This window comes from Hirundo rustica, chromosome Z, assembly GCF_015227805.2.
Source record: "Hirundo rustica isolate bHirRus1 chromosome Z, bHirRus1.pri.v3, whole genome shotgun sequence".
Lineage (NCBI taxonomy): Eukaryota > Metazoa > Chordata > Aves > Passeriformes > Hirundinidae > Hirundo > Hirundo rustica.
The window spans coordinates 65,458,709-65,480,250 of record NC_053488.1 but is presented as its reverse complement, the minus strand read 5'-3'; the positions used below and the strand labels follow the sequence as shown (position 1 = coordinate 65,480,250).

The window sequence follows — 21,542 nt, the reverse complement described above, 5'->3', positions numbered from 1 at the left end:
CAGGAGCCTCCCCTAACGGCTACGACGCTCGGCGCCAAAATTTGATCCTGGCGGGGATCGGGGAGCGGCGTCCGACGGGGGTGAGCGAGGGAGGCAGCGGCATCGGGGAGCGGCGTCCGGCGGGGGTGAGCGAGGGAGGCAGCGGCATCGGGGAGCGGCGTCCGACGGGGGTGAGGGAGGGAGGCAGCGGCATCGGGGAGCGGCGTCCGGCGGGGGTGAGCGAGGGAGGCAGCGGCATCGGGGAGCGGCGTCCGACGGGGGTGAGCGAGTGAGCCTCCGGGACCAGGGAGGAATTTGGCTTCAGAGCTGGCAGGGAGGGCTTGCTGGAGCAGGGTCGCTGGCGGAGCCGCGGGGTCGGGGATGGGGCTCTGATGGGTCCTTGCTCGCGGTGCCCCAGAGCCGAGGCTGCCGCTTAGCTGGGATTTACCCCTCGCGGGCGGTGTGGCTGAGCAGGTACAGCAGTTCTGCAGGCGGGAAAGGGAGAGGCTCTCTGTTCTCTGCCGTGTTCTGAAGCACTCGGGCCTTTCCTTCCCCTTCGCTGGGGGCCAGCTTTACGACAGGTGGTTTTGCCGCCAGTCTACACCCAAGTGTCGTGAAAAACTTTGTGCAAAGGCAAGTCGCTTAGAAATGCTGAAGTACAGGTTATTGTTGGGACGCAGCCTGGATCTGTGGTCTACTTGGCTTTTTTCGTTTACAGATGCATTGTATTTTTGTTGTAAAAGGCATGCGTTCTTTCCATTTTCTCACAGGTCTAGTTGTTTGTTTGGCAGTATGATTCACTTGGTTATTCTTTTTTCTTTACTCTGAAATATATAGGATTATAATCCAGATATCTTTCTTAGTGCTTTGAGAGGAATACTTTGCCTGGTCCCTTAGGAACATTGAGAAGATGTACATCAAGTCGATTGTTCTTGAAGGTTTTAAATCCTATGCTCAGAGGACAGAAATTAAAGACTTTGACCCGTTATTCAATGCCATTACTGGCTTGAATGGCAGTGGCAAATCCAATATCTTGGACTCCATCTGTTTCGTGCTGGGAATCAACAATCTGACACAGGTAAAAAGACATTTAAGAAAGGTCTTTCTTCTGTCAGAAATTTTTCATGTTGCTCCTAGTGAGTAACCTCCCACGGAAGACCTGAAGTGGTGCTTCTTTGAAAGAAATAGTTTCATTTTTTGGATTTTTCATTCCCTATATGTGGGTCTCTGTCATTTTTCGTCAAGTCTCACATTAAGGCTGAGTTACAACTTCATCCACATTCCACAGTTACACAAAGTATGTGGCTTAAAACAATTGACTGAAAATAACCACTTAAAAGCTAACAACTTCAAGCCAAAGATCTTTTGCTTCTAAAGGCACTAATTTATTCATTTGTAATAAATGTTTTCCGTTCTGGACTGAGTCTTAAAAATCTATCTAGTTCATCAGAAGAAAATTTAAAATTTCTTTTCATGCAGTGCCTGCTATTTAAGAGACAGTATATCTGCTTTATTCTCATAAAAAAAACTAGGTGCTCTGACATCAGTTTTAATCTCTGTCTGAAGGTGATTTTTTAATTTCCTTTCTTTCCCATCCCTACCTTCCCCCAGTTGTAGACAAAGCCAGCAGATCTCCAAGAAACACTTTCTGAATCGTTTCGCTGTGAACTGAATTGTGAAAAATAAATGTTTGTTAAATAAACTTGCTGTCAGCTAGCTTTTTTTACGGATGTGTTCGGTGTTTGTCAGGAACCTCGTGCAGATACAGTTAGCTGAATAAGTAAAACTAGACTGGCACACACTGGTTGTGGTTTTACAAGGACAGCATCTTGCACCTCCCATGTGTCAGTTCTCATGAACTCATAAAACATCAGCTAGATCTTCATTTCTTTCATTAATTTCTCCAAAACCTACAGTAGTACAACGAAAATGTGAGGTTAACTACTTTGGAAAACGTATTTATCTATTCCCTGGACTTAGGTGCGAGCTTCCAACTTGCAAGATCTAGTTTATAAGAATGGGCAAGCTGGAATTACAAAGGCAACGGTGTCTATTAACTTTGATAATTCAAACAAGAGTCAGAGTCCACTGGGATTTGAAGCTAATGATGAGATCACTGTGACTAGGCAGGTGAGTCTTTAATATCTGTATTTTTTCATAACCTATATACATTTTTACCATGCTCATGAGCAGTTAAAGAAAAAAAGGGGTAATTTTTAAAGTCCCTGAGTTTCTGCAGTAGAGGCAAGGCTTCTATGCTGCCTCCACAGTGTAGCTAGTTACACAAACTCTAGAAGTAGATACAGGGTACTAGCTAGAAATGTTCATAAAGCAAGTTAAAACTTCCTATCTTGCTGCTTTTTCTTCTTTCATATCTTTCCTCTTAATATCTGAACAGTGTGTTAAATTTGGTGTCCAAAAACAAAGGAACCTTTATTTTTCTGATGAACATGCTGGGTTTTTGGTTTTTTGTTATTTTTTGATTGTTTGGTTTTTTTGAAATAGAGGTTTTGGAAAGTTTCTTGACAGTGTTGTCCTCAATGACAAATCTTTCTCATATTCTAGTTAAATATTTTAAATGTCAAACAAGTTCTGTTTTGATGTTCTGCATAGTATGCAAGTGCATGTGTATACATGCATGTGATTTGCTCAAATTTTTTATTCTTTATTACAGTTTATATTCTCACAACACCAAGCAGGTTTTTTGTCTTTGTTCTCCAGGTTGTTGTTGGAGGTAGAAGTAAGTATCTTATCAATGGTGTAAATGCTGCCAACAGTCGTGTACAGGATCTTTTCTGTTCCGTGGGACTCAATGTCAATAACCCTCACTTCCTCATTATGCAGGTATTGTGTGCATCTTTATAAAATCCATATAGAATAGGGTCTGCACTATTTTTAAGACAGGGAGACAGTAGGAAAACACTTAATTTCCTAATTATAGTGATATATTATCAATTAAAAATTAAGTCTGTTAAGTAGTTAAGATTTCCAGTACAGCATAGTTTCACTTTAAAACACATCTTGTAGTACAAGACCTCATGTGGCTCTCATGTTAGCAAAATTTTCTGAAAAATGTTTCTATTTTATTTTCTATTTTTTTCTCCTTAACAGATAGGTATTGCTTTTATAAATATTCTAAAATGACCGGTTTTATTTCCTATTATTTGTGCTCTGTGTTAGACAATATCTTGAATGAAGTGGAGATATGTACCTTCTTAAGTCATGATTATCAAAAGAAAACTGACAAATCAAAAAGACTGTAAGGGACTAGGGAAATCCCAAAAATATTTGCAAGGAGTAATAAAACAGCAGGATTTATGGTTTCAAATGTAACTGTCCCAAGTGAATAGCAAAGGTGGGGACAGTTTTGTACATACTCTCTTTCTTTCTGTTATGTATGAGCTACATCACCAGAAAAGCTGTTTTATTATTAGGAGTTTATTCAACATCTGCAACCCTGTTAGATTCTAAGAAAAATACTTGCATTACTTCTTTAAGATGTAAACAGGACTGTGGAGGGTGAGCCTAAGATATGATGTAAAGGCCATTCCAAGTATATTACCTGAAAGAGTGACTTATTTGAACTTTGAAGAGCAAAGCAATTAAGTAAACTAGATTTTTGTTGTTGTTAAAAAAAAAAAAAAAAAAAAAAAGAAGTACTTATAATGTATAAACGTGAGGAGGGGGGGGTTGGGATTTGAGGTTTTCTTATTACTACTGCATGGTACACAATCACTGTTCTTGTTTTATCTTTCTGTCACACCAGGGGCAAATTACCAAAGTTCTAAATATGAAGCCACCGGAGGTAGGAAAGTTGTACCAGTATTTTTGTATGAAGTTTTACTGAAGTGATTTGAATGATAAGAACCTATAATTTGGGAGCGGGACAACATGAATATGTTGGAGGGAGATGCTTAATCAAAGCAATCTAACATAAGAAGAAACATCAAAGTTTTTTTGCATTGTTTGATTTAGATTTTAGCTATGATTGAAGAAGCAGCTGGTACTAGGATGTACGAGTGCAAGAAAATAGCTGTCCAGAAAACCATCGAGAAGAAGGAATTCAAACTGCAAAGCATTCAAACGGTACTACGTGTTGTAAAGTATACTTTCATTCATGTGCCTTAAAGATAACCGAACAGTTAGTTTAATGGTGACTTTAATTGTAGAATATTTCATTTCTGCACCTGGAACTAGATATCCATGCCTATACATGTTTAAAATTTAGAGTTCAGTAAAATCAGAACATAAGTCTTCTCTTATGTGTTTCAGGTCTTAAATGAGGAGATCAGTCCAACTTTACAGAAACTGAAAGAGGTATGGGAAAATTAGAAGGGTAGTAAGGTAAAACTGTCAAGTACTGAAAAAATACTTCCAACTACCCTGAACAAGTATGTTTTGGCTAAAACAACACCATGTTTTCAAGTTCTGGAGAAAGAGAAGAAAGTTGTAAGAGAGAGGATTTTGTCATATTTCCAAATACAGACCATGTGGCATTTCGGACTTCCAGGAAATCCTAGAGAGAGATGTAGGGGGAAGGAAGAAAACAAGAGAACTAGATAAAAATAGATTTAAAAGTCTCTTAGTTCTTAAAAAAACTAAGTCAAGCGGTATTTCTGGTGTGCAGTCAATTACATGAATATTGTTTTAGCTGAGAATAACATGAAGACTCCTTCCTCTTACTTAAAAATACTGATGTTTAGAGGTGCTTAAGATTTCTATAGTAGTCTTATGTAACATTGTTTCCCCATCAAATTTTAGAGCTTTTTTTTCTTTTTTTGTCTGTTCAGGAACGAGCATCCTATTTAGAATACCAAAAATTAGTACGAGAAATAGAACATTTAAGCCGCTTTTGTGTAGCTTATCAGTTTGTTCTGGCTGAAGAAACAAAGATGTCCTCCACTGCAACGTTAAAGGGAATGCAGTCTAACATAGAGAAGTTTCAGGAATCAAGAGATGAAATTGAAAAGAAAGTAAAACAACTTAATGAACACATAGCAGAGATGGAAAAACAGAAGGATAAGGTAAACGAAAACAGAGTTGTGCTCATCTGAATACAAAGAATCTTATGATACTGAAATTATTTTTCTGTATAATATAATTTGAATTTTTATCTTTTTCTGGTGTGTTGGTTAGCTATGCATTGTTCATTGTTTCATTCTCGGTTTCGTCTAGAAGACATTGATTTAAGGGTCTGGGGATTTTTTGTCTGAAATGCAAATGAAAAATAACTGAAGCATAAAATCTGTTTGCCCTCGTGTTTCCACTATGTGCATTCAATGTTAAGTTTTGCAGAGAGTTTTTTTCCTCCCTTTTTGTTAATGTCTCAAAAGAAAAGTAAACAAGGTTTTGTTTGACAGTAATCAGTATTGACTTCTATTTTGGGGCCAGTAAATTTAATGAGTTGTAGGATGGCCTATAGATGTCTTTGGACATCTAAATCCACCTTCTGACAGTGTCCCATCTTATGAAGTGATGTGAGTCTTCAATAGTACCCTCAAGTTAGGTTGGATTTCAGAGGTAAGAGGTTGTCTGACCTGTTTGTATTAGAGACTACTGCTAGCTTGGTCAGATTTCCTTCTACATAATTATCTGAACAGGAGACAGAATACAAATACTGCATTGGTATCAGAGGCTAAATTAAATTTTCTTTATTACTGATTGTAGGAAATTGGTGGTAGACTCCGTGCACTGGAAGCTGCTCTTTCAGAAAGTCAAAGAGTTAATACAAAAGCACGAAGTGCTCTTGATCTCAAGAAGCAAAACTTAAGACGTGAAGAGGTTAAGTACAATGAATTAGTGACACATATGCAGAAGGTAAGATTTGTATATCGTTTTCTTTACATACTGAATTAATTCAGATCGTGATTCAGATCAGCTGGTTTTTCTTTCCTGTTATGGTATGAAGAATCCTGTGATTGGCAAGAATTGCATCAAGAAAGTAGAGACAAATGTTAAGGGCATTGTTTAATTTGTACAGCATAGGTAGTAGGTTCCCATTAGAAAAAGATAAGATGCAAGTACAAATAAAGTACAATTCCTTATGGTTCCAAATTTCCTCTTAAGCAGCAGAGGTCCTTATAATTTCAAACTATTATCCTCTCTGGACATATGTTACTCTTAAAATTAAATGAGAAATCTCTGCCTTGCATATTTTTGACAATCAGCGTTTTTTATGTGGGAGGATAATTTTTTAGATATTGGGAAGAGTGAGATAATTCTCCTAATTCTTGGGCATTTGTTATCACTTGCTGTATTTCATCTCTCTGTAGATATTCAGTACACTCATGAGGGGAGTAACACATTTGAAAACATGCAAAGATATATTACATGATCACAAAATCTGACAAAGCGTCACATAGAAATGTAGTTGATGAAACGACTTAGGTGCACTTAGGTACACTTAGGTGCTCCTCACCTAACAACATGACTTTCAAGGTAATAGACTCAGGTTCTGTCTTAGATTTTGGGGTTTTTTTATTATTGTTATTTTTGTTCTTTATTGTGCTGAAGGATTCTAAAGCATTACTGTCAAAGGAGAAAGAAGTAAAGAATCTAGAGAAAGAACTGAATGTTTTACTGGAAGAAAGTGAAAAAGATGCACATGCTTTAGCTGCAGCACAACAACATTTTAATGCTGTGTCTGCTGGCCTGTCCAGCAATAAGGATGGTGAAGAAGCTAGTCTTGCTGGACAGATGATGATCTGCAAAAATGAAATTAGCAAAGCAGTAACAGAGGCTAAACAGGTGAGAAAAAAATCTCTTCCTGTCTCAGATCTGCCTTCATGCTTTTGAAAATTGTCTGAAAACCAATTGACGCATGCTTGAAAGATCAACGAAAAGAGGTGCAGAACATCTGTGCAAGATATTTACATTTTGGCATATTCATTAAACTAACTTTTTGATAAAATATAAACAAAATGTCCTTACACAGGAAAATCCTGTGGCATTGCTTTGAGGATGTATTAGAAACTGGCATTTGAGATGTAAAGTAATATTCACTGTACTCAAATGATCAGTGGTATTGAATAGGAAAATATTAGGACTGTTGGCCATGACACACAATCAAAGAGGTTTCTACAGTCAAACTTAATGGAATCAAAATAAAGATGCCTGTGATTTCACAATATGGAGAGTTAGGAGAAACTATTTTCTCCTTAGTTAAATTGTATGCTCATCACACGACTGAAAGAGACAACACTGGTTTTGTCTTAAGATAGAAAACCTCCACTGCAGTAGTTCTGATAGTGGAGGTTAAATTTCCCAAGTTCACTCTCCTTGTGTCACAGAAATTCTTCTCCTAAGAGTAACAAGGACAGCTGTATCCAATCTTTTTTTACTTTGTTTCTTCTCAGACTATGTTCATGTTACAATAGTTAAATACAAGATCTGTGGTTTTGTTTCCAAATAATCTGTGCCATTATTTTCAAAAGCCAAGCTTGGTTTTTGTCATATCTGCAACCAGTGGAATTTTTTATAAATTACATGGGCAGCTTCATAGTGCAAGTGTTTTAAATTTGCACCTGCAAGATTGTCTTTGAAGATCTGGTTCTATATTTGCTTACTCCTTATAGGCTGAAATGAAATTGAATTATGCACAAAAAGAATTAAAGGCAAAAGAAACTGAAGTTAAAAAAGTGGATGAAGGCTACAAGAAAGACCAGAAAACATTTGAAGCTGTCGAAAAAATGAAAATAACCTTAGAGAAACAAATAAACGAGCTGAACTACTCAGGTCTGTACAGACTTCTGATGCGCAATTTTGGTAGAATCTGCAAAGGAGTATAGAAGTGTCATGAGTTGACTCTGACTTGATGCCAGCTATACACCAAAGCTATTCTATCACACCCCTTTTCAGTTAGACAGAGGATATGATACACAACAAAAGCTCGTGGGCTGAGATAAGGACAGGGAGATGTCACTTGGCAATTATTATAACGGGCAAAATAGACTTAACTTGGGGAAATCAACTTAACTTAATTTCCCAGGCTCTGTTTAATTTCTGATTTTCTGTACCTCCTCTCCATGAGTGGTGCAGTGGGATAGGGAATGGGGGCTGCAGTCAGTTCCTCACACATTGTCTCTGCCACTCCTTCCTCTTCAGGGGCACCCTTCCCCTGCTCTACCATGGGATTCTTCTCAAGGGAGGCAGTCTTCCCTAAACTACTCCTAAACAGAATATGGTGTGAATCCCTCTCATGGCCTGCAGTTCTTCACAGATTGTTCCAGCATGGGTCCTTCTCATGGGATGCAGTCCCTCAGGAATAGGCTACTCCTGTGTGTGTCCCCTGGGGGCTCACACATCCTGCCTGCAAACCTGCTCCAGCATGGTCTCCTCTGTCCATGGGTCTGCACATTCTGACAGGACCCTGCTTCAGTGCTGGTTTCCACAGGCTGCAGGTGGATATCTGCTACACTGTGGACCTCCCTGTCCATGTGGACCTACACTGTGGTCCATGTCGCAGGGCACAGCTACCTCAGCGTGGTTTGTACCTCCTCCCTGTCCTTCACTGGCCTTGGTGTCTGCAGGGCTCTTCCTCTCACATATTGTCATTCTTCTTTCCAGCCACTGCAGATAGATTTGGCCTTTTTTTCCTCTTCTACAACATGTTATCCCAGAGGTTTCACCACCATCCGTAATGGTCTTGGCCCCGGCTAGTGGTAGCTCTGTCTTGCAGCTGGCTGGAGGATACAGAAACAAAGAAAACAAAAGAATTTATGCACTGTTTCCCTTCAGGAATTAGGAGGCAATGTTTAGCCACTTCCTGTGAAGTAGGACCTCAGTATGTTGTTTTGGAAGACAAAGGCCTTATTAAGGGATGCTCCCTTCCCTCATACTTTCTCTTAGCTTTTACTGACAAGCACACCTTCATAATAGCATGGACCCTTGGACCCCGTATCCTGTCCATGTCCCCTCCCAACTTATTGCACACCCACAGCCTACTGTCTTTTGGAAGAGGGACTGGAGGGACAGCCTTGGTGCTTGGGCCAGGATGCTTAGCAGTAGCGAAAACTGCTTTATCTTTCTGTTCTTTATGTTCCTACTAAAAATGCCTTTGTAGTCGAAACATAAAGAACAGCACTTCGAGGGCTGCTGGGAGGTGGGGGTGTGTTGACTCTATCTCACCCAGCCCCATGCAGGAGGAAAATGAAAAATCAAGTACACTGCTTTCATGCATAATGAAATTTCTCTGATCTAAGCTCTGCAAACCCCTAAATTTCCACAGGAAGTAGCTTAAAATAATTTCATTATATCAGATTTGGGCCAAGCATTTTGAAGTTTGATGGCACAATTAAATTCCAGCTAAAATTTAGATGGGTAAAGGAATCAAGATCCTTATTTCATCCTGGTTTTCTGTACCTAAAACACTTCCTAGAGTTTATTATTCCAGGTAGCATTTGTTTCAGACACTACTCAAAGCTGTTAGCTGATATTCCAGATTAACCTTTAGAGAAGAACATTACACTTTAAACTTGTTCTTTACATGTTTGGTGTCATGATGGTATTAATATTTTTAGTCCGAAAGTTTACAAAGAATTTTAGAAAGGCTAAAGGCTAAAGACAAGTAGATAAACAGTGTAGGATGCCAATATTTAAGCTAATATATTTCTCTGCTCTGGATATGTGTCTACTGCTTGTGTTCAACTCTGAAGAAGAGAAAGTAGAAGCCCTCCTAGCAAAAAAGAAGGCATTGATTTCTGATATCAGCCGGCTAAGAGAATTGAGTGAAAATTTAATGGCAAAATTTCCTCATCTACAGTTTACATACAAGTAAGATCTCAGTGTGATCCTGAAAGATGCTTGAAAGGGCTTTTGGAGGCCTTTTACCAGATAATTCTACCAATGTCTTAGCTCTTGCTTTCCTTTTAGTGCCAGTGAATAATGTCTTACCTGTGCTGCAAAACGAAGGGGAAGGTGAGGGGAAAAGTCAGGAAATGTTATAATCTTACCAAAGTCACTGGAATGTAAAAGTTTTGTCTGATGGCATTTTCAAGTTATAACTTCAGTAGCTAAAGCTGTAGAATCCAAAGGTCTAAACTAGGAAATGTATAATCATTTTTTCCTGCCTGTGGACACAAGTAGATTTGCTCTTTGGAGGTCAACTCCAGACAAATATCTGTACCCCCAAGTTTAATTTTTTATGTAATAGGCTGAACATACTCCTCTAGCTGTGGTAACAGACCATTGCAAAAAAATATTGAAAAAAATTGTAAATAAATCAGGAATTACATTATTTTAATGATTGACTCTTTATTGTCAAATCTCTTCCTGTGAAGTATTTAATTCAACCATTTCTTGCATTGGGGTCTTTTTCTGGTAGAATTTAGCATTGCTTATAAAAGAACAATAAGCATCATGGGTTTTAAATATAAAATTTTTTTAAAGATGTATAAGAGAAAAACAAACATGATTCATAGTCATAATTTATATTTGTTTTAAGGTATCCAGAAAAAAACTGGGATCTAAACCATGTAAAAGGCCCTGTTGTGTCTCTTTTTACTGTGAAAGATCTAGCCAATGCCAAAGCCCTGGAAGCGGTGGCTGGAGGGAAACTCTATAACATTATTGTGGACACAGAAGTAAGTTTATTGCAGTAGTACAGAATTCTGAACTTTGGGATGCGGTCATATGATTTGGGATTGGCAAGCGTCTTGTTACTGAATGCTTGAGAGGGGTTTGGACCCATATACCTGTTTTATTTGGGTCAAGAAAGTCATGCATAGTCACATTGTTGGTGGAAACAATGTGTTCTTCTTCCAATGCCCTACTGTCTCACTTTACAAAATCACTTGTGAACTCAGGTATGCTTTGTAACTATTTTTCCTTTGAGGTTACTGGCAAAAAGCTTTTAGAAAAGGGTGAACTAAAGCATCGATACACCATCATTCCATTAAACAAAATTTCTGCCAGGTGTGTGCAAGAAGACATAGTCAAGTTGGCCCAAAGCTTGGTATGTAAATAAATACAGTCTTTACACTATATTGCTTCTGTCCCATTTTCCTTTTATTTTTGTACTACAAATTTGGGATTCCTAATGGCTATTCTAATACAAATTTCTACAGGGTTTGAGGATATACTGGTTTTGTTTTCCTTTGTATCCTTTCAATTCTGTGAGGTTTAAATGGGTATTAATTATTCCACTTGTAACTGAAATAGTTTTAAAATGTGATGATACTTTTAGAAGTGTTATGGTTAACAAAAGACAAGTCAATTTTGAAACTTATTGTAACTTAATGCATACTAATTGCATTTTGTTTGATTTCTAGGCTGGCCATGCTAACTTGCATTTAGCCCTTTCTCTAATTGTATACGACTCTGAACTGCAGAAAGCAATGGAATTTGTCTTTGGAACAACACTGGTCTGTAATAACATGGATAATGCTAAGAAAGTGACTTTCGACAAAAGGATAATGACAAGAAGTGTTACTCTGGATGGAGATGTGTTTGATCCCCAAGGAACTCTGCATGGAGGCAATTGCTTGTTCTATTCATATAATACCAATAATATTGTGTGTCAGTTGATATGTTTACTGCTCTTGCATATTTTTTGTAAAAATGAACGGTAACCTTTTTTTTTGACACATACTGGGAATAATCTGTTTGAGCTAAAGTTGTCTTGAGCTGAAATAATACTAGTTAGTTTAAGAGAAAATTATTGACGAACTTCACATAAAGTAATTTAGATTTTAAATACTTAAATCTTATTCAACTGTATAATCTTCTTGGAAGCAAAAGTGCTTGGCATTCAAGCACTTTTTGAAGTAATTAATCATTGATTTGCAATAACTTCATGAATTATGAAAATTTAGCTGTGTGCATAAGACACACATGTGTAGTATTCAAAGCCTGCAGAACTAAGTTCTGGAACAGAGGAGGTAGTCTTTCTCTTCCCAGAACTCTAATTTTAGCCTAGCTGCCTTATCTCAACTAAAATAAATCATCAACCTTCCTCATAATTAATGTTTAGAATTTACAATTACCAGTGGTGAACACACTGTTCTAATTCCAATTAGCCTGGCTTTTTAATTTTTCCATTGAACAGGTGCATCCTCACAGGCTGCACCAGTATTGTCTAAACTTCAAGAAGTGAAAGATGTTGAAATAGAACTCAAGAAAAAGGAATCTGAACTTGCAGCTGTAGAGAATGAGTTGGCAAGCTTGAAGATGGTTGCTGAAAGGTAAGGTTTGCACTATACAATGTGTATAATTTCTCTTAATGTGACTGAATAAATTTAATGTAAGGAGTTACCTTACATTAATAATGTAAGATACTTACATTAATGTAAGTAAGTTACCTCTTGGGAGGCCATAAGCTTTTTGAGAATGTAATATGCAGAAAATAATTCCATTCCTCCTTATCCTCCCAATATAATTAGTAAGTTCAGCAATCAAATAGCAAATTAGTTTTTTAAATAACACATCAAAAAACCCTTTGTTTGGGATAATACAAGGCAAAAAAAAAAAAGGGTGCACACTGATGACTGATTGGAATTTGTTGAATTTTCATGAAGTCCACTGAAGAATGGATCTGTTACAGACATATTTTTAACACCTGTACAGAATTCCAATTTGTGGTCAGTCTTATTTTTCTCACAAGAAAATAAAAATATATTAAAAAGGACTGTCTTTGTAGTGTGATACTTCTGTAAGCATTTAAATTAAATAATTTTAAGTATATTTGATTTGGAGCTACTCAGTTAGCGAATACCATATTAAAAGATAGAATAGAAAAATATATTTAGTCACTTCTGCAAAAATGACATGAGGAGATAGAGTTGCATGACATGCTATCTACCAGCTGGATTTATTTTTTCAAATTGTTTTAAGATGCACTAACTTCCAGAAATATTGCCAAGAGGAGGAAGGAACTTTTGCTTTTAGTAATCTTTTCTTTACTCCTTCAGCCTAACATCTGTCATGCTGCCATTTGGGAAAAAAAGTGGTCTCTGAATTGTTGCCAAGTTTCATGAGTTGTATTTTTTTTAATATATCAGATCAGGGCTAAAGAGCAGGAGCTGCATATATAATAACTTACCTGCATACAAATCTCACAGTTATTATTAAAGCAATTATATTGGATTTTCATTCATTTAAGTTTATTTACCCTACTGTCATCACGGTATTTCACATGAGAAATGGAATATAGATAGATTATCTACTTACTTCAGCTTTGAAATTGAGATGCTGGGGACCCTTTTATATAGCAGTGTGTGTCACTACTGTCTCCAAAGGTATCAGCAACTGAAACAACAATGGGAGATGAAGTCTGAGGAAGCAGAGCTGTTGCAAAAGAAGCTTCACCAAAGTGCTTACCACAAACAAGAGGAAGAGCTGCTTGCTCTGAGGAAAACAATTGGTGACAATTGTGTTCTTACTCTTTTAACTGAAAACTAATTGCTGAGAATGAGATGGATATCAGGCTGTTTGAGTAACAGAATCTTTATTTGAGAAAGAAGTACTTTTCACTTTAAAAATACTAGCTTTATATTTAGGAACATGTAACAAACAGAGAATCACAGTATGCTTGCATAGAGGTGTTTCACTTAAAGGTGGTCATTCTCTTATAATAAAGGTTATACTCTTATTTAATGTTTTGTATAGACTTTGCAATAAAGGAAAATGTATCTTTACATGGGAGTTTAAAATTTGATTTAATCCCATACTTAAGTAGTTGTTGCTTTTTTCAAGCTTATTATTTAAGGTTAGTAATATAGTTTGCATAACAAGAAAGCATTGGAAAGAAATAGTGTTTCATATAGCTAAGAAAAGACAAAAATGTACAAAATGCAGCAAAAAGTAAAATATTTTAAAAATGGATAGAAGTGATACGTATCTTGACATAGTGTTCTAGGGATGGGGTGATATTTTGTTTGGTAGCCATCTAATTAACTACTTCTTGATTCTAAGACTTGGCATAGTTTTCCCTCCATCAGAAAAAAGGTCATATTTTCATAATGGCTGTTTTGTGCCCTACCAATAACTGGTAGCAACAGCACACTCTCTTAGAGTAATCATTGAAATAGCTGACTTCAGCAACTAGTGAGAGTTCAACCACTTTTTTTCTGTTGGAGGCAAAGAGATTTATTTCAGTTGGCATTTAGGATGTAAATTTAAAGATGAGAACAGTGCTCAATCTCAGTACTCTACTTCTTGATTCAGTGAATTGTGAAGAGACATTAAAGAAAACTGAAGAGAGCAAAATGAAAGCAGAAAAGAAATACAAAGAACTGGAGAATAAAATTAAAAATGCAGAAGCAGAGTGTCTAAAAGAACGAAAAAATGCGGAGCAGAAACTAGAAAATGCCAAGAAAAAGTCAGACACTTCAAGCAAAAAAATAAAAGATATGCAGCAGGTAAAGCTTCACTGCTGTTGGCAGTTCTCTCAATGTTAAAAGTGGCCACAAAAATCAGAAAATTTGAGTCTCCTGAGGTTTTAATGCTCTCAGTTTTGGGACTGTAGTCACAGTAATATATTACTGACATAGTCATGGACTGAGGGTTTTTGCCTTCGTTTTTGGGAGATTGCGCCCTTGCTCAAGAATGGGTGCTGCTAATCTTCTACAGCACCTACTACATCAAATTGAGTCTTAGTTCTTTCCATTTAAGTATAATAAATTGGAAAACATCTCTCTAGGAAGTCAAAGCTTTAGTTCTGGAACTTGAAGAGCTGAAACAGGAGCAGGTCTCCTATAAACAACAGATAACAGCGGCAGAGGAAGCAATCAAATCCTACCAGGATCAAGTTGATGCTATGGTGGCTGAAGTGGCTAAGACAGAGGTAAAAGTGAATGCTGTGTTTCATTATCTTTTTTGATGTCACTCTGTGTGATCCTTTGAATCTCACATTATAATGTGTATTTCTTTCTGCATAGTTGCTTACCACACTCAGTGAGCCTAGGTGGTTATTTTTTTTTGCTTCATCTTCACATGTGAATTTTATCTCCTTGCTGTGACAGTTCTAATAAGGCTTTAATGCCACCTTTAAAAGAGGCCAATAAAGGTCTGCTGATACGCTTTTTCAGGAGTCTGTAGAAGGAGCACAGAAGGAGCTTGCCAAGCAAAAGAAAGTAATTGAATTACATGATAATGCAATTAAAGACAAATCAGCGGAGATGGTAAAATACAGAGAACAAAATAATGAATTACAGCTTAAGATTAAAGAATTAGAACACAATATCACCAAATGTCAACAAGAGACTGCTGATGCTACTGCCAAGGTATTTCAAAACTGTATTTTTCTTCACATCTTGTGACCAAGAATGGTTATTTCCCTTGCCACGTGCAAAGGGAGTAGCCTTTTTTCTTTAAGCACTGTCATATTTGCAGCTCTTAATGTGAGAAATTTTATCTGAGGAAGAGGGAATGGAAATTATACATTGTCAAAGAGCTTATCTGTATGGAGTAACAGAGAATGGATCACAGTGGGAAAGTGATCAGTAAGAACATTCTGACTGTATGGACAAATTAGATCACTAATTAAAGAAAGTAATTCCTTGATGTAGTGACATTGGTATAGTGTAGCACTTCAAGTATGTAAGATATACATGAAACATATCTTAAATTCTTGGTTTGTCCAGAGTGAAGGAAATCACACGAAGCTTTTTAAAGACGTTCTGGTGTTGCATTAGAGTAGAAGAATTAATATGATAGAGTAATTTAAGAATGTTGGGGGGGCAGAGTTATTGGTTTTTTGTTTGTTTTAATTTTTAGTTCACATTTGAGAAGGGTGAGGAAAAAGCCTCAACATATCTTTTTGTTTACAGGTGGACAAAATGCTGAAAGAATACAAGTGGATAGCTTCAGACAAACCACTCTTTGGCCAGCCAAACACAGCCTATGATTTCAAAAGTAGCAACCCTAAAGAAGCAAGTCAGAAGCTGCAGAAATTGCAAGAGCATAAAGAGAAGTTGGGAAGGAATGTGAACATGAGAGCTATGAACATGCTTTCTGATGCAGAGGAAAGGGTAAACATTCTGTGCTTTAATCTACAAAGATTGGGCAGGCTGGTCATATGGTATATATATAGATATATATAATGTAGCTTTATGTTTTCATGTGCTCTATTTCTTAATACAACAAAAATAAAACTAAACTTTCATGTGATAGCAGAAAACCTTTTGCTGGTTCTTTCATACTAATCTTACATCTCTGAACTGTTCATTGACACAACAGGTATTTAGGTTACATGTAATCTTGACGTTGGATGGTAAAAAGTACTATTTTATTCCTTCCTACCTAAGTTCATCCTAAGTTGAAGCATTAGCAAACTTTGTGGCATCCATTAGAGTATCTGAGAACTCTATACTGTATTAAAGTTGTAGACAAAAAAAATACTTATCTTTAAGTAGGATAGCTTGATAGTGTAGCAAGGTTGTTTTGAATTAATCTGTATATTCAGGCTATTCCAGGATGGTCTGAAAACTGCCCACTGATTTTAACCTTCAGCTTTTCTAGTACTGTTTTCCTATCAGCCTCCAGAAGCATCCTTTCTTCTACGGAAAAGCAAATTATTAACTTGGAAGTGCAACTTTCAGAGCAATGTTGTCCTTCCCCTTTGCTGATTGTTGAAAATTATGATGCTTTAATTTGCAAATAATCCCAAAACTTACATCCATCATGCAGCTAAATGAATGCACTGGATTTTAATCTTGTGGTTAATGACTATTTTATAGCTACTCAATCATGCAATGAAGCTGTAAGATTAGCAAAAATGCATTTGAGCACAAAGTTCATTGAAATCAATCTTTTCTTTTCATTGCACCAGTACAATGACTTAATGAAGAAAAAAAGAATCGTAGAGAATGACAAGATAAAAATTCTTGCAGTTATTGAAGAGCTTGACCGGAAGAAAAAACAAACTTTAGATATTGCTTGGAAAAAGGTATGACGCTTGAAATTTATATTCGTGTTTTAGTAGAGGATCAGATTTATCTTAGATTACTGTTTTGCATATTTCCTTGGGAAAAAGGTGTTTTCAGAACTAATATCCCTGACCTATAATTAAAAATAACCACTTTATTTCTCCTGTTTATTCCCACTTTTGAGAATAAGACATGAATTTTCTGAGAATTGTAAATGTCCAGTTAAACCTGCAAAACTACTTTCTTACTCCATTTTAGCGCCCACAAATATTTTGTTAAGGCATATTGAAAGACAGTCAGGTTTTATTTTTAGTATTTTTTCTTTTCTTGATCCAATATTTTACCAGAGTTAAAATTTTCTGGTTCCGTGTTGTCCTCTACAGTGCAGGGCTGTGGGTCTGGGGTACTGCTCCTGTTACTGTCAGGATACACAATACTGGGGTAGAGCAATGTCTGATTTACATTTCTGTTACATAGGCACTCTGCCTTTTTACCAGGTCTCCCATACAATGAATTGTAACAGAAGTATAAAATTATCCCTTTCTACATGGAAATTTTTTGACACATTTTTTTTCCTGCTGTACCAGCAGAACTTGTGCTTTTTGGCCTTTGAGGAAACTATTTTTAATCATGATTAAATTACACATGGAGGGAGTGTCCATTTAATTATTAATTATCCTGCCTGTACTTAGGATATCACTGACAAATGGTACCTTGCTGTTATAAAGATTGTGTTTGGCAGAAGTTAGTGCGCTGCAATACAAAAGCATCACGTGTGGTGGAATAAGTGTGCTTTCAGACAAATTCCTAAATCTAGTAAATTTTAATCTACATTTACAAAGTTGCATCCCATCCCGTACCTGGTCATTGCTTAAGTAAACCTGGGAAGAGAAAGAGTGGGGAGGATGCCAGAAAGTATCTCTTACATGGTGCTTGTACTTTGAGTAATTGGGAGAAATCGCAGTTTGCCAGTCAATAAATCTGAGTTACAGCACAAGTGTTTCCCTGGCTGATAGCATAAAGAAGCCTTCCAATAACATCTTTCACCGGATCCTTCTAAAATGCTTAGTATAAGGTGTCACATATCCTTTGGTGTTGCTTCTCTCTTCAGTACAGAAAAAGTAAAAGCTAGCTTTTCTTACTGTCTTGTATGTGACATGGGAGTTCACCATGTTGAACTGGGAAAGACGTCTTGAGTGTCTTAGCTGCTCGCCACTAAGTTTTTCACTCTTTGTGCTTTTGATCCAAAGCATGTTCATGCATCTTTTGTGGTCTGACTTCTAGGTGAATGAAGACTTTGGTTCCATTTTTTCAACACTCCTACCAGGAGCCAGAGCTGTGCTAGCAGCCTCTAAAACTCACAATGTCTTTGTTGGTATGGAGTTCAGAGTTGCCTTAGGAAACACTTGGAAGGAAAACTTAACAGAACTCAGTGGAGGACAAAGGTTGGTGAATTCATTTTTTTCCATTGTCATTGTGTATGTAATTGATATGTCTAACTAATTAGATTTTTGAAAAGCAAAAAAATTAATCCTGTCAAGTCAGGGACTCTGCCTCCTTCCAAATGGACTCAATATTGTGAGCATTATTAATACATTCTGACTTAGAACAATGCTTTACTTGGTATAAGATAACAAACAAGATTTTACTCCTGTCACAGAGAAGTGGCAAAATAAAAGAATTGAATGGTGAGAAAACCACATTTGAGCCTAGGTAGTACTGACATAATGTTGAACCAAATGCTCCTCTCCTTGAGTTGTAACCACAAAAATCTATATATGCAAGTATTTCCCTGGTATAAAAGTAGTGTCATGGCAACAGTTTTCTTCTCCAGTGCCTACAGCTGCTGTGTAGAACATGTGCTTCTTTGCATCTTCTAAGGAAAAAAAACCAAACTGACTCAGATTTTGGGAAGGGGTGGGACAGAGATACAGAACTTAATAAGGACAGAATACTTAAAGAACCAGACATGGAAAAACATCCTTGCAAAAGTCAGAATTGGAAATAGAACAACAGCATAATTTTAAATATCATCACCCCACTAACATAATCTTTCAATAAGTAATATTTGCTGTTTCTGACATAAGACTTCACATTTTGAAATTGGGAAGTTATCATTCCATCTCTTCAGAATCATAGCAGTAATGTACATTGGAGGGAGCATTTTAGAATCATAGAATCATTTAGACTGGAAAAAACTCTCCTAAGATCATGAAGTCCAACCATTAACTTAACTGCCAGGTCCACCATTAAGCCATGTCTCTAAGCCCCTCATCTATGTGTCTTCTAAACCACTTCATGAGTGCTGACTCATCCACTTCTGCGGGCAATCCATTCCAATGCGTGATAACAATTTCAGTGAAGAAATTTTTTCTAATATCCAATCTAAACCTACCCTGGTGTAACTTGAGGCAATTTCCTCTTGACCTGTTTAATTGCCGGGGAGAAGAGGCCAACCCCCACCTGGCAACACCATCCTTTCTGGCAGCTGTAGAGAGCAATAAGGTCCTTCCTGGCCCCCTTCTCTCCAAGATAAACAATGCCAGTACCTGCTCCTCATCAGACTTGTGATCCACATGCTTAACTTCTTTGCCTTTCAATAATTGTTTTCAAAAGCCAAAGCCTTTCAGACTAGAGTAAATTGCAATTTTCTTGTCTCCATACTAGATCATTGGTGGCCTTATCCTTGATATTAGCCATGCTCCTCTTCAGACCTGCCCCAGTTTACATCTTGGATGAAGTGGATGCAGCCCTTGATCTCTCTCATACGCAGAATATTGGGCAGATGCTTCAAACTCATTTCAAACACTCCCAGGTATTATCTTGAAATTATTGTGGTAATAGAATGGTTTGGGTGGGAAGGGGGCTTAAATTATCTAGATCAACCCCCTTGCTACAGGCAGGGACACCTTCCATCAGGCCAGATTGCTCTGAGTTCTATATTATTTCCAAAGGCAGTCTGGCACTGAGGACTCTCAGCTGTTTAGCTCTTTTATCCTAGGGGGATGTGTGTTGTATTTCTGAGTTGTTTCAGCTGAAAGCTAGACTGACATGGCAATGGTGAAACTTGTTGCTGCACTGGTTAAAATGGAGCAATAGGGAGCAGTGTCTGTGATATGCTCAATTTCAGGCATGACAACATCCTGAACTGTTTTTTTGCCTAGAGATCTTTAACTTGAGGTTAAAGATATTTCATGTTGACCCTATTGAAATAAGTCAAACACTACCAGAAAGGATCTCTGTATCATTGTGATCTCTGCATGAAAGAAAAGGTATTACCCATCTCTATTCGATGTAAGGACTTGACCATTCCAGATGATGTGTGAGGAGGGGAATATTTGTTACCAGTATTGCAAAATTATCTGAGTAGTATCTTTTGACTAGGTAAGATCCTACATTCTTTCATAATTAGTGGTACAGGTTTTTTCCATGTTTTCTTCCATCATGAACAGGCATTCTGCACTGTGGACTGTATCCCAGGCCAGGTCTTGGGCTATAGACAGAAGGGTCATTAGCTGCAGAAAAAGTGGGTGTACATTGACCTGTGTGACACATTCTGTTGGGCCTTGGTTAGTTTTAGAATATTTTTTAAGATTATTACTGAGATATTAGCCAAATGAAGGAAAAGGAGTCTTCTCTTTGGAAGCCTTTTCTAGTGTTGTTTGGATAGCAACATTTATGTTAAGTGTTAACATAATGTTAACATTTATGTTAATTTCTGATTTTTTTTAGTTTATTGTGGTGTCCTTGAAGGATGGAATGTTCAACAATGCAAATGTCCTCTACAAGACCAGGTTTGTGGATGGTGTATCCACTATTGCAAGATACAGTCAGATTCGAAACAGAAAAAATGAGCTTGCCCACAAGAAAGATGAGAAAATACGTAAAATATTGAAGGAGAAAAACAACCTGTAAAGCTGGGAAGCAGGGATGATTGACGCAAAGTAGTACTGTCTTAAGTGCTCCCTGTTGCTTATTTTTGTTTTTAGGAATTCATAGGAATTAATTATTTTTTTTTTTAGGAATTCATAGGAAATCATCTGTAACAGTCTTTTCTTTTAAGCTGGACAATTTTAATCCTTATGGTGTGCTGTAATTCCTGATATTCCTCTGTAACATTTACACATAAACGTGCGTTAGCAGTAGCTTTGTAAACTTAAAAGCCTTCAGGTGAGGAAAAGCTGATTCAACTACCAGTGTTCTACAGCATTCAGAAGACCTGTTGCAAAGTGTAGTAACAATCATGAACAACTAACTCCCAAGCTATTGCTACAATTTTTAACCTGTTGTTATTAAATATAACTACACAGCCTGGTTGTGGGTGTGCTTTCTTTCCTCCAAGTTTTTCACGGAACATTGCCTTCTCAGAATTGAACCCTTTCTCCATTTTTAACTTACCTGAATGTATCCTGCTGCTTTCACTGGCCAGAAATGACACGCCTATGGCACTCAAGCCCGAAACAGCTTTATCAGAGCATTGCAGAGCCAGTCTCTGCTCACCACACCAAAACCCACGCATGATCTGTGTATGGTGTGACAGCACTTCCCTTGCCAGATGATGCTTCAGCCACTTTGTGGCCAGCACTGGTGAGGTGTGTGTTTGCATGCTGTCCGTATTTGAGTCCCTTCTTTTTCTTGCTTTCTGAATGCCATTTAGAAAAGCACAGTATAAGTAAAGTTGCACTGGAGGGAAATGTGTGC

At 37.3% G+C, this 21,542-nt stretch overlaps 1 protein-coding gene across 2 annotated transcripts; it reads left to right on the top strand.

Annotated features, from left to right (window-relative positions):
- Positions 1–49: 49 nt before the first annotated feature.
- SMC2 (structural maintenance of chromosomes 2) lies at positions 50–21,094 on the top strand. 2 transcript variants are annotated; one of them, XM_040090021.1, is made up of 25 exons: positions 50–80; positions 817–1,057; positions 1,960–2,109; positions 2,701–2,823; positions 3,746–3,784; positions 3,955–4,065; positions 4,252–4,296; positions 4,770–5,003; positions 5,647–5,796; positions 6,493–6,726; positions 7,554–7,713; positions 9,633–9,750; positions 10,421–10,559; positions 10,811–10,930; positions 11,247–11,451; positions 12,023–12,158; positions 13,212–13,336; positions 14,140–14,333; positions 14,615–14,758; positions 15,003–15,197; positions 15,744–15,944; positions 16,745–16,861; positions 18,126–18,286; positions 19,509–19,656; positions 20,574–21,094. In XM_040090021.1, exons 2-25 carry the CDS (start codon positions 890–892, stop codon positions 20,754–20,756), a joined length of 3,600 nt encoding a protein of 1,199 aa, XP_039945955.1. In that variant the 5' UTR covers positions 50–80; positions 817–889; the 3' UTR covers positions 20,757–21,094. The 2 variants fall into 2 exon arrangements, with proteins under 2 accessions (XP_039945955.1, XP_058280054.1); XM_058424071.1 differs by lacking the exon at positions 50–80 and adding an exon at positions 238–260.
- Positions 21,095–21,542: the final 448 nt, after the last annotated feature.